At 49.9% G+C, this 12,861-nt stretch overlaps 1 protein-coding gene across 4 annotated transcripts in view; it reads right to left on the reverse strand.

Moving 5' to 3' along the window:
* The window catches only part of ABL1 (ABL proto-oncogene 1, non-receptor tyrosine kinase), a 137,962-nt gene that overhangs the window by 14,702 nt on the left and 110,399 nt on the right, over positions 1-12,861 (reverse strand). For all 4 annotated transcript variants that reach the window (XR_011145476.1, XM_068982433.1, XM_068982445.1 and 1 more), the window contains exons 4-6: positions 11,370-11,642; positions 1,405-1,489; positions 460-637 (exon numbers count right to left, since the gene is read on the reverse strand). Coding sequence is in view for 3 of the 4 variants with exons in the window: in XM_068982433.1 (XP_068838534.1) it covers positions 460-637; positions 1,405-1,489; positions 11,370-11,642 (536 nt within the window). In the remaining variant the exon portion in view is untranslated. The remainder of the gene's footprint in view (positions 1-459; positions 638-1,404; positions 1,490-11,369; positions 11,643-12,861) is intronic.

Here is a 12,861-nt window from a genome sequence, read left to right on the forward strand (position 1 = left end):
AATGATAATTACCAGAAGGGAGGGGAAAACACATACACACACAACACGGGAACAAAACCCATGTAGGGCCGTTTCTGAGAGCTTGTGGGGAAAAAACACGCCAGCGGCTGCTGGAAGGGGTCACAACACTACTGATGAGCCCCAGCCCTGGAGGAGTAACAGGTGCCCTATGTCACAGGGAGCCCTGCCAATGAAAAGGGGCGCCTTCTGATAAACTTCACTCAGTATTCCTCTTAGTCCAAAATGATTCTGCAGTGAAATACTTCTCAGCCTGGCAACGTCAGGAACCTGGTGTTTGCCTTTGCTCCAAGGTCCAAGCAGCTGCCGGCACTAAAAAAGTCAGAGGCTGAGCCAGAAGACCTTGTAGGTTGGGGTGTTTTTTTGTAAAAGGATGCCCGGGTCCCACTGTTGCCCCGTGACTCCGCTGGTGCGGGGAGGGCGGCCTCTCGGGGCTCCTACCTGTGGATGAAGTTTTTCTTCTCCAGGTACTCCATGGCGGACGAGATCTGAGTGGCCATGTACAGCAGCACCACGGCGTTCACCTCCTGCCGGTTACAGTCCCTCAGGTAGTCCAGCAGGTTCCCATAGGTCATGAACTCAGTGATTATGTAGAACGGGGGCTCCCGGGTGCAGACCCCTGCCAACGAGACAAGGCTTCAGCGTGCCGCTCCGCTCCCAACGGAACACACACCAGAAAAGATGAGCCCTGAAGAACGAGGCTTCTGAGATGGATTCTCACTCTGCCCTACATCCTGGGCCCACGTCCTGCGATGACTCCACGCACTCGCCGGTTGAGATGATGTTTCAGTGGGAGGGACGTGGTTCCCCCCTTTTTCCTTCCTCTCAAGCCCATGGGCTTCAACAGGAAAGAGGCTGCCGTTGAGTTCAAGAGCAGAGGCAGGGCCACATCAAACACACTAAGTCATCACCCCAATGGATATATGGATATTTCTACGTACAGAATCGCTTCAGGAAGGAACTTCTGAAATTCTTACGTTTCAAGATGTTGATTTGAGACTTGTGCTTGACTACTTTCGGGTATCAACTAAAAGTTATAATATTCTCTCTCACTCGTGGGCACATGGACACACACATACACCCCATCTCTCACTTGTGTGGGTGCAAGGACACACACCTGCCATCCATCACTAGTGTGGGCACATGGACACACACATACACACACCCCATCTCTCACTTGTGGGGGTGCACGGACACACACACACACACACACACAAACACAAACACACCCATTCAACATAGGCCTCTTTGTACCAAGGGCTGACGCAGGTGGGGAACAGACGTACAGACCAGAAACTTTAAGGCAGTGAGCCATTCACCTCTGTTCCAACAGCGCCTGTATCACTTGGAGAATTTAATTCAAAGTTCAGAGCTCCTCACACTCACCAAGTAACTGTACTAAATTGGGGTGCTTGATCTCTTTCATTACTGCAGCCTCTTTCAAGAACTCCTCCACCTCCATGGTATCCTCCTGTAGGAAAGAAAGAAGTGATGACATTATCTCAGCAAGGACAGTGTTCAAGTGGGGAAGTACGACTTGAACAGTTAACACAAGCTGGAGCTCTGACGGGCAACGATCCTGGTCCACCGGTTTCAACCACGACATCCTTCTGGACAGGTTCCAAGGTAGCCAGTCATCAGCCAACAGCACAAAGCATTTTCCACTATGGCATGGAGCTTTTGAATTCTCACCCTGAGCACGACAGCAAAGCCGGCTAGGTATGTTGGTGACTTGCTCTGGTGACTCCATGCAGACTACTTGTTTCCATCACCTAGTGAAGTTTACCGGGAGGGAGGGAGATGTGTGAAGGCAACCACCACAAGCATGGTACCACTTCCCTAAGGAACGGCTGGTTTCCAAGGACTCCCAAAACGTTTAACATTTAAAAAAAAAAAAAAATCACTTGAAGAATCCAAAAGGTACTTGATTCAAGAGAAGGGACCTTGATGACACAAAAAGATGTATAGCACTACCAAAGAACAGGGCCTCAAGATGTGGCAGCAAGACAGGACGCTGAGTTTCTTAAGAACGTGGTCTCAAGCGGCCCTTAATGAAGCAATCGCTACTACCTGTCAGGTCAATTTACTCAGATCCTAAAACAAGCCTCACTAGCAGCTCCCCTAGCAACGGGTTCATAAATGTGATCACCAGCCCACACCACGTTTTAGCGAGTTCACAGTATTTAAATGCCAAGGGGAAACAAAGGCATTAGCATACGCCCAGAGCAAACGTGACAATATTTCTACATTTCCTCACCTATCAGGGTGGAGTGCTGCGATGCTGGGTCCTGGGGTTGGCCCTGTTATCAAGATCGTGGGGGTGGGCTTATGTCGGGGAGACCTCTTTTCTGACCATCAAAGGAAGAAGCCAGTGGATGAGATGTCACGTAGTCTGTTGCTATAAAGGCCAACGAGGGAAGTGAGACCCTACCCTCCCAGGTTTCAACATGGAGTCTGAATCTGTCTGAAGAGCAAGACTGCAGGGGAGACAGGGAGAGCACGTCTTGAAAACCAGATTCCCCAAGAAGAAAGCTTTATCAACTACTTTAAAAGTGGAGCTTTCTTTACATCGTACCTGCGGCCCCTCTGGGAAACAAAGAGCTAAAGTGTCCTACTCACTGTAGCTGCCGGTTCCCACCCTGGCACCTGGGGATGACCTCCAGAGGACAGGTCGCCCTCTACTGAGCGCTGTCCTGCTCTGGTCAATCGTGTTTACCAGCGAAGAAGGACCAGTGAGGATGTGTCAGCGCCCTGAATCACTCAGCTCAGGGCTTGGTGGGACTGAAACGCAGACATAATTTACTGCCCTACAGAAATGGTGAGGGCTTCCCTGGTAGCTCGGTGGTAAAGAATCCACCCAGCAGCAGCTCAATATCAGAAAAACAAACAACCCAATAAAAAAACTGGCAGAAGACCTAAACAAACATTTCTCTAAAGAAGACATACAGATGATTAATAAATACGAAAAGATGCTCAACATTGCTTATTATTAGAGACATGCAAACCAAAATACAATGAGGTATCACCTCACTGTATGAGATGATGGCCATCATGAAAAAATCTACAAACGACAAATGCTGGGGAGGGTGTGGGGAAAAGGGAACCTCCTTGCACTGTTGGTGGGAATGTAAGTTAATAACAGCCACAATGGAGAACAGTATGGAGATTCCTTAAAACCACCGTATGACCCAGCAATCCCACTACTGGGCACATACCCTGTGAAAACTATTTCAAAAGACACATGTGCCCCAGTGTTCACTGCAGCACTATTTACAACAGCCAGGACATGGAAGCGACCTAGATGTCCTTCAACAGATGAACAGATAAAGAAGTTGCGGCGCATATATACAAGGGAATAATACACACCCATAAAAAGGAACAAATTTGAGTCAGTTCTAGTGAGGTGGATGAAACTAGAGCCTGTTACATAGAGTGAAGTAAATCAGAAACAGAAAAACTAGTATCATATTAACTCTTACATATGGAATCTAAAAACATGGTACTGATGAACCTATTTGTAGGGCAGTGTTAGAGACCCATAGACAACAGATTTGTGGACACAGTGGGGAAAGGAGAGGATGGGACAAATTGAGATAGAAACATATACATTACCACATGCAAAACAGTCAGTGGGAATTTGCTGCAGGAAGCAGGGAGCTCAACTGGTGCTCTGTGATAACCTAGAGGGTGGGATGTGGTGGGAGATGGGAGGCAGGTTCAAAACGGAGGAAACATATGTATACTTATGGCAGATTCATGTCGCTGTATGGCAGAAACCAATACAACACTGTTAAGCAATTATCCCCCAATTAAAATTAGATAAATTTAAAAAAGAAAAGAATCTACCAAACAATGCGAGAGGCCTGAGTTCCGTTCCTGGTTTGGGAAGATTCCACATGCCTTGCAGAGCAACTAAGCCCATGAGCCACAATTAATTCCTAATTTTTAAAGAAATCTCCATACTGTTCTCCATAGTATCAATTTACATTCCCACCAACAGAGCAAGAAGGTTCTCTTTGCTCCACACTCTCTCCAGTGTTTAGTTGTTTGCAGATTTTTTTAAGCATCTACTGAGCCCACGTGCTGCGACTACGGAAACCTGCGTGCTCTAGAGTCTGTGCTCCGCAAAAAGAGAAGCCACTGCACCGAGAAGCCCACGGACCACAATTCCAGAGTGGTGGCCCCACTCACCGCAGCTAGGGAAAAGCCATGCAGCGACAAAGACCCAGCAAAGCCAAAAAGAAAGAAAGTTGTTTTTTTTTTTTAAAAAGGTGAGCCATTCTAAGGTCAGTTAAACATCCTGGGTGGTGTCTGTGTCACGCTGCATGGGTGGGAAAAGAACACACCCCTGCCACCACCTCCTGGCTGTTTAATTCTTCAAGTCCTCTCTGTCCTGAGCACGCTGAGCAGACCACACTGTCTCTGGCGTGGTGGGCTCTGATCCACCAGGGTGAAAGTGAAAGCTGCTCAGTCATGTCCCACTCTTTGAGACCCCATGGACTACACGGTCCATGGAATTCTGCAGGTCAGGATACTGGAGTGGGTGGCCTTTCCTTTCTCCAGGGGATCTTCCTAACCTAGGGATCAAACCCAGGTCTCCCGCGTTGCAGGACCACACTGTCTCTGGGGCGGTGGGCTCTGATCTACCAGGGTGACACACTACTACGGATGGCTGGCGGGCAAGCGCCTGTCGGAACCACGGGACTCAATGCCACTCACGGGAAGGACCAGGGCCTGTACAACTCCTGCTCAGCCAACAGTACGTTCAATAAGCAGCCCTCGAATGAAGGCTTGTAGGCGTAAAGGCCCCCTAACGAACCACGCAGAGTGAGATCATTTCCGAAGTAATACTGGTGTTGTAGCTACTGACTCTTCTACAAGAACCACATTCCAGGTCTTGAGGGGCGTGGACGTGCAAAGGAACTCTTCGGCTTTCAAAGGCATCCTTCTCCTCTCTCTCCTCTCATTCACTCACTCACACACACATATGCAGACACACACACGGCATGTGGACAGTATAAATAACTCCTTGTTTTTTGTCTTTCAGGACAATCTTGTGTGAACTTGTCTCCCCCTGCTGGAAGCAGGTCTGGTTCAATTTTTAACTTAAACTACTAACAGCATCCTACATTGGTAGCTGTGTTAAACTGGAAATATCCCTGATGCTATCCTGTTATAGTCCTTTCATTTTAAAAATCTCCATCACCTTTTTGAAGAGGTTTCTTCTATTTACATAGTAAAATAAAAGGAATTCTGAATGATTAGGGCGAAGTCCACACTGTGAGTAAAGGCTGTGAATTTCAGTCCTGTCTGTCAAGGAGGGAGATGGGTCCCCGGCCTCTCTTCACGAGGCCTGACTGGATGTGGACGAAAGCTGTGGCTGGCCCAGTGGTTAAGAGGATGCTCGTGAGGTATCCCCACCGAGCTCTGCTGCTGTGTCACCGTGGTCAGTCACCTACGTGACAGGCGACAGTATCGCTGGACTTGTCGTCTTGCCTACCGAACGGAAAGAAGAGCATTACCTGGCTCGTACACAGCGCCAAGGGCAGCACTCAGAACACGGTCATCATCACTCTGGGGGATTCACTGTCACTATTATTAAGACAGCTGATCTCTATTCCTGAGAAGCAGGCTAAACATATTGCTTGTATGGAAGACAGGCTGGTTCTTTACTTAACATTGGTTTTGGGGGCTTTTTCACATTCTCTCAGACTCAACATGTCACAGGTAGCTTCATCCTTTTTGCTCACTGGCCTCATCCCCAAAAGCAGGAACTCTATGGCACAGGAGAGAACACCATTTTTAAGTCCAGCCCACCTCTCAGTCCTCTCCAGACCTCTCTCTTGGCCGGGCTGGGCTCGTGTCTAAGGTAGATCAGCTTCCACGTTTCGTGTTTACCCAACGTCAGAGGAGTGCAGTTACAAGCACACTGAAGTGCCACCCCGCACCATCAGCTCGACCAGGATCAATACGTGGGAGAGACAGGGGAGGTTCTGAGCTAGAGTGAGGAAGGCGGCTGGTTCACAAATCAGGTGGCGGGCTTAAAGCGCAAGTGAAAAGTCCATAAGGGACGATCTCGGAGAGGAACCCCAGACTCTGGTCCTCAGTAGTGTAGCCGTGTTGAGCTCCATGGCCAGAGGGAACCCACGTGACAGGGCAACAGCCCCTCTCCCCAGCACATGGCTCCTCACGAAGCCAGAGCGACCGCGGAGACTGGCCAGGGTTCCTGGTGTCCTGGGGCCTTCCCTTGTCTGCTTGTGACTGGAGCTCTCCAGTAAGACCAGCTTCCTGGGGGTGGGCCGGGGGAGTAACAAATGCAAAACCCAAACCGAACACATACTGTGTCAGCGCAGGTGCGGAAAACGGGCACCTCCTCCACACAGGTGCTCGAGTGCGCACTGGTACAAGCACGTGGATCCAGCAGTTTCTTCTCAGAGGAACTGACCTACCAGCTCAGTCTCCCACATGTGCAAACACAGAGAGTCCCTGTACCCTGCGTGTAATAGCAAAGGAGCGGAGAGAAGACGCACGTCTACGGAAGGCTGGTAAGATACTAAAATATCGACCAAAACCAAGGCCACCTTCCGAGTACTGTCAAGGAGGAACTGCCAAGATACAGCAACAGAAGGTTCAGAGCTGTATCTGTAGCAGGCTACCACATGGTTAAAAAGAGAACACACGTGTGGACTATTTCCGGAAGGACATGACACTCAAGGGTGGAGGGAACTATGTATATATATCACCTACTGGAAAAACAGGTCAGCAGCTGAAGATGGGGCTAAGCAACTTTTTTCAACAGTGCTATTTTCCACTATTTTAACAGTAAATTTGTCAGCTAGCTTATGAGTCAATATTAACACAATTAGATCAATGGCAGACTTTTCCAAATTATATTACTTACACAGCTGTTTATACAAAGATGACTGATGTTCAAACTTTTACTAGACAGCTCAAGACTGTCAAAATTCAAACTAAACATTCCCCATGAGGAGGCCTTTGCTGTAATTCCAGTTTCCCACCACAGGGGTCAACCTCAGTTCAGTTCAGTCGCTCAGTCGTTCAGTTGCTCCGACTCTTTGCGACCCCATGAATCGCAGCACTCCAGGCCTCCCTGTTCATCACTAACTTCCGGAGTTTACTCAGACTCACGTCCATTGAGTCTGTGATGCCATCCAGCCATCTCATCCTCGGTCGTCCCCTTCTCCTCCTGCCCCCAATCCCTCCCAGGATCAGGGTCTTTCCCAATGAGTCAACTCTTCGCATGAGGTGGCCAAAGTATTGGAGTTTCAGCCTTAGCATCATTCCTTCCAAAGAAATCCCAGGGTTGATCTCCTTCAGAACGGACTGGTTGGATCTCCTTGCAGTCCAAGGGACTCGCAAGAGTCTTCTCCAACACCACAGTTCAAAAGCATCAATTCTTCGGCGCTCAGCTTTCTTCACAGTCCAACTGTCACATCCATACATGACCACAGGAAAAACCATAGCCTTGACTAGACGGACCTTTGTTGGCAAAGTAATGTCTCTGCTTTTCAATATGCTATCTAGGTTGGTCATAACTTTCCTTCCAAGGAGTAAGCGTCTTTTAATTTCATGGCTGCAGTCACCATCTGCAGTGATTTTGGAGCTCCCCCAAATAAAGTCTGACACTGTTTCCACTGTTTCCCCATCTATTTGCCATGAAGTGATGGGACCAGATGCCATGATCTTCATTTTCTGAATGTTGAGCTTTAAGCCAACTTTTTCACTCTCCTCTCTCACTTTCATCAAGAGGCTTTTCAGTTCCTCTTCACTTTCTGCCATAAGGGTGGTGTCATCTGCATATCTGAGGTTATTGATATTTCTCTCACTCAATGAAACTAAGCCATGCCCGTGGGCCCACCCAAGACGGGCGGGTCATGGTGGAGAGGTCTGACAGAATGTGGTCCCCTGGAGAAGGGAATGGCAAACCACTTCAGTATTCTTGCCTTGAGAACCCCATATCAGTATGAAAAGGGGTCAAACTACAGTCCCCTTTTTCTTTCTTCTGGTCTTCCTTTTTCCCTGAAGGGAAGAGACCAGTGCTGCCTGGAGGATCAATACACAGTGGTGGTTAAAAGCAGGGCCTTGCTCCCCTGCTGGTTAAGGAGGGTCTGGTTCTGTCTGCAGAGGGCCCTGCGATACCAAACAGGAAGGATAAAAAGGGCCTCAGTGAGAACTGGCTAAACGGACAAAAGCTTGGGCTAGAACATGAGGACTTCCCAAGGTGTCTTCAAGAGAAAGGCAGGTCACAGCCTGTGGGGGAAGGGCAAGGGGTGGGGGTGGGGCTGGGGAAAGGTGATTTTTAAGGTGCGCAACTGTAGTTTCTGTGTGTTCGTCATGGTGTACGAACGCAGCGTAACAATTTTTGGAAAGACTGGGCTTTGCAGCAGGATGTCTGGGTTCACGCCCTGCCTCTGCCACTGCCAGCCATGCAACTGACGCCAGGCCAGTCAGAGAACCTCCCCCTGCTTCAGGTCTCTCACCTCTAAAATGGTCAGGGTAATCAGCAGCCTTCTCTTCAGGTTGGAAGGATTACATGAGATGTTCTATGCAAAGCATGAAGCACTCAGACTCTGCCAGGCACGTTGGGAGCATCAGTAAACGACAGCCACCACTGCCGCTTAGAGCCCACACACACTCTCCACGTCTGTAGTGGAGATGAATGCCCCAAATGCTGACCCCAGGCTGATCTGATAAGCGAGAAACATACTGTGCACATGCTTTCTGAGCAGAGTGGGCTAGAAGGAGGGATCATTTATTTAGCCATTGCTCAGTACCTTATTATTGGGTTAATCCACCTCTAGAAAATGACACACTCCCCCTTCCCTAATTAGCTGCCACTGGGAATGACTGACTAGTCACAGAAATCTATGCAACTATATTCTGTAATTTTTTTTTCATGAACTGCGGGATCATAAGTTAATAAGGCTCTTAGGGAAAATCATTAAAAGTATAAAAAGCTTAATAACACATCATTAGAGAAGTACATTCTGGAAGGCACCCACTTCCAGTTAATTGTGATATACGGGTAGAATAAAACCCCCCTGAGCTCCAGGGAGCCTCTCCTCTAGAAGCATCTTCTTCAGTCATTCAGAAAACAACGGCTCGGCACAGCTAGCGGGCTACGGTTTCCCCAAGTGCAACTGCTACCTCCTCCTCAAGTTTTCGAACAGGCCTCTCCCAGACCGCTGTCTATTTGTGCCTTTCCTCTTGTTTGGCTTTGGCAAATCCCAGCAAGCATGTGGGTAGCGCCTGGGCCTTGACCAGTTCTGCAAGCCAGCCAAGGCCTTGTCTCCCGGGGTCTGGTCTGCAGCTGTGGCCACACGGGGACGTGGGAGCACGCATCGCCCTGCTGTCGCCAGGCCTCCGTTGAGCTCATTCAAAGCCCGTTGACAGGGCTGCCCCAGGAGCAGTGAATCCGATCACCTTCTTCCTGTGTATCAAAACCTTCAGGGTGCCCCACTGCCTCCGGGATAGCACCCCAGCTCCTCAGGCGGGCTCGAGGGCTCTGAGACATGCCGAGTCCACTCTGCCCTCTACCTCCCTCTCCCAGCTCCGTCCCCTCGCTCACCCTGTTCCTCCTCTGTGGCTGGCTAGGGTCCGTCCTACCCTCTCCCTGGCCAGCAGCGCTCACCCATCCCTCCTCTCGTCCCCACGTGGCGCTACAGCTCCGAGCTCCTGTCGCGATCACAGCCTCCGTCACACATGGTGCAGTGAGTGGCACACCGACCCATTTCTCCTACTAACTAGACAACCGAGTAGGGCTTCCCTGGTGGCTCAACAGTAAAGAGTCTGCCTGCAGTGCAGGAGACCCCGGTTCGAGCCCTGGGTCAAGAAGATCCCCTGGAGACGGGAATGGCTGCCCACTCAAGTATTTCTGCCTGGAGAACTCCATGGACAGAGGAGCCTGGTGGGCTACAGTCCGTGGGGTCGCAAAGAGTGGACACGACTGAGCGACTAACACTCGCACTTTTCAGACTACTTTCTTCCAAACAGACCACTCTAACTGCCTAGACGTGGCCGAGGCCAAGAACTCTGTCCAATTCCTTTTTCACAATCCCAGTGTTAAGCTCAGGGCTGGCAAATGAGAGGATTTTTAAAACTTGATAAGCATTTACCAAATTTTTCACTATCTGGAAAATATACAGGAGTCCTCAAAATATTCATGCCATCCCCCCACCAAGTGTATCAATCCTGCATCCAAGGACCAAGCTAACAGGATGCGCTCAGTACGAAGGCCAGGAAGCCACCTTTGGTCTCTGGGACTAAAGAATGGGATCTTTTCTCTAAAGTGTCACTTCGCAGCAATCAGAAACCACAACTTCTATTTTGTCATGCCTTTGAGTGAGAACATCAGGGCATTAATTGGGTCCCGAAAGAGCAGGTGTTCTGGCCACATGCACCCGAATGACCTTCGAAAAGAAGCACGTACACACTCGGGTTCGTTTTCCCCAGGGGTGGGTGTTTCAGTTCTGCTTCTCTGCCAATAGCTGAAAAATGGAGCTCCCCTCTCTCCCATTTCTGGGCACAGCTCAATGGAATCAGAAGTTTATTTAAAACAAGTGAAAACCACACAGGTCAACACTAGGGGACACTCTCGCCACAGCTAAAACTGTGGGTCACACTTTTAAGGAGGTGGAGGCCTGCAAATGAAAACTTCCCTCCCTGGGCATCCTAAGAGCCGCCTGGACACGAAAAACACTAGGCATCAGCTGAGCGGGAAAGCCACAGATAAGGGCACAGAATAGACAGTATCTGAGGTAGCAAGAAGCCCTCGTGTTTTCTTAACGCCTCCTGGTGGGGGCAGCCCCACACTCATCTTTCCAGGAGTCTGGACACATGATACAGAGAACTGGAACCTACTAGAAACACCTGGTGCATCTGCTCTCACATCTAAAAAAAAAACCCACAGATTTGGTTTTGTCTCCTACGAAACTCAAGAGATTCCCTGCCCACCCACCCCCGCCCTCTTAACTCAATAGGAAGTGATTCAAATGCCACACAAACTGAACGGGAAGCCACAGCTTTAAAACACCCTTGCCATAGAATGAAAAAACTCCTTCAAATGACTAATCGTTTTACACCAAAAAAAAACCCCATAGCACTTCTCAGCTCTCAGCATATGTGGAAACACGTGGAGAATAAGAGAATGAGTCAACCCGCTCACAGAAACCCAGACGGCGTGTGCCGGGGAGTCAGGCCTGGGGCTGGGCGTGCAGGCAGGCGATGGAGGGCGCGTGGCTGTGCCCCAGCGGACAACACGCTCCCCGGAACTGAGGCGCCGCGAGCGCCTGGTCTCGCTGGACGGCCCGCGGGGCACGTCCCGGGCTTACCTTCAGGGTCTTCACGGCCACCGTCAGGCTGTATTTCTTCCACACGCCTTCGTACACCTCCCCGTACTGGCCGCCCCCCAGCTTGTGCTTCATGGTGATGTCCGTGCGCTCCATCTCCCACTTGTCGTAGTTGGGGGACACGCCGTAGACGGTGGGCTTGTTGCGCTTGGGGGCCGGGTAGTGGAGAGTGGTGATGAGCCCGTCGGCCACAGTGGAGTGGTGATGGACCAGCTCGGCCAACGTGTTGAAGCGGCTCTCTGAGGAGACGTAGAGCTGAGGAGACAGGGACAGCCTTCAGCCAGCGAGCAGAACCCAGCGACTCAGGAGGCCAGCTCTGTCTGCGGAGCCTCAACGCACAGCAGCCCCTCAGAGGAACCACCTTCCACACAGGACCCCGGCTGGAGAAAATCACTCACGCTGTGTTTCTCTGTGAAATCCTCCACCTGCCTGACTGCCATGTCTGGTTCTCTGTAACCAGCCTGAGCACACTGGCAGCACCCATGAAGTATTCCCTGACTGGCCAATGCAAAGTCACGGCTCAGCACCCATCTTCTCATCACCTGCCTTACTTCTCCGCACTGTACTTACCTCAGGCTGATGACTCCTGGTCTACCTGCTTGGTTACTGTCTGTCTCCACCCACCAGAATCCCAGTTTCATGAGAATAGAGCCCTTCGGCTACAGTGTCCAGAAAAAGATACAAGCACATAACTGGTACTCAATAAATGTTGTTGGTTAAATTAATAAACAGGAGAACTTAGTATTTGCTGATTAGAAAAGAAAATGAATTATAATAATTACGTTTATTACCCTAAACTTATAATGATATAATTATCTAGAACTAAACAGTGATCAGGCTTCCCTGATGGCTCAGTGGTAAAGAATCCGCCTGCCAATGGAGGAGACGTGGGTTTGATCCCTGGGTAGGGAAGATCCCCTGGAGGAGGAAATGGCAATCCACTCCAGTATTTCTTGCCTGGAGAATCCCATGGACAGAGAAGTCTGGAGGGCTACAGTCCATGGGGCTGCAAAAGAGTTGGACATGACTTAACAACGGAACAGCAACAACAGTGATCAGAGGTGAAAATCACTAAATAAAACATAAATCTCCTCACTGCTACTCCCTCGATTTGGGCTGAGTAGGAAGCATCAGAGGCCAAGACTTGCAAATGCCCGTGGCGTGCCCATATGGGATGCCCTGCCAGCTCTCTCTCAGGACAGAGTGGCGGCATGGAGGGCTACACAGAGGCCACACAGCCCCCTCCAGCACAGGGAAGTAAGGAAAAGGGATAGACACACAAATACACGTCAGTCTCAGATTGAGACTGACAGCAGGTGAGCACCCACACAGCGAACCCCTCCATGTGGCATCTTCATCTGAACATGCAAAGGGGAGGAAGGCAAAGGCAGAGGCTGGCAGAGAGCAGCATGAGAACAGGACGGCTATCTTTCTTCCTTCTTTTTGGTTCAATGATGCAGTGAGGGGGTATTTC

The sequence above is a fragment of the Capricornis sumatraensis genome, chromosome 1, assembly GCF_032405125.1.
Source record: "Capricornis sumatraensis isolate serow.1 chromosome 1, serow.2, whole genome shotgun sequence".
NCBI classification, from domain to species: Eukaryota; Metazoa; Chordata; class Mammalia; order Artiodactyla; family Bovidae; genus Capricornis; species Capricornis sumatraensis.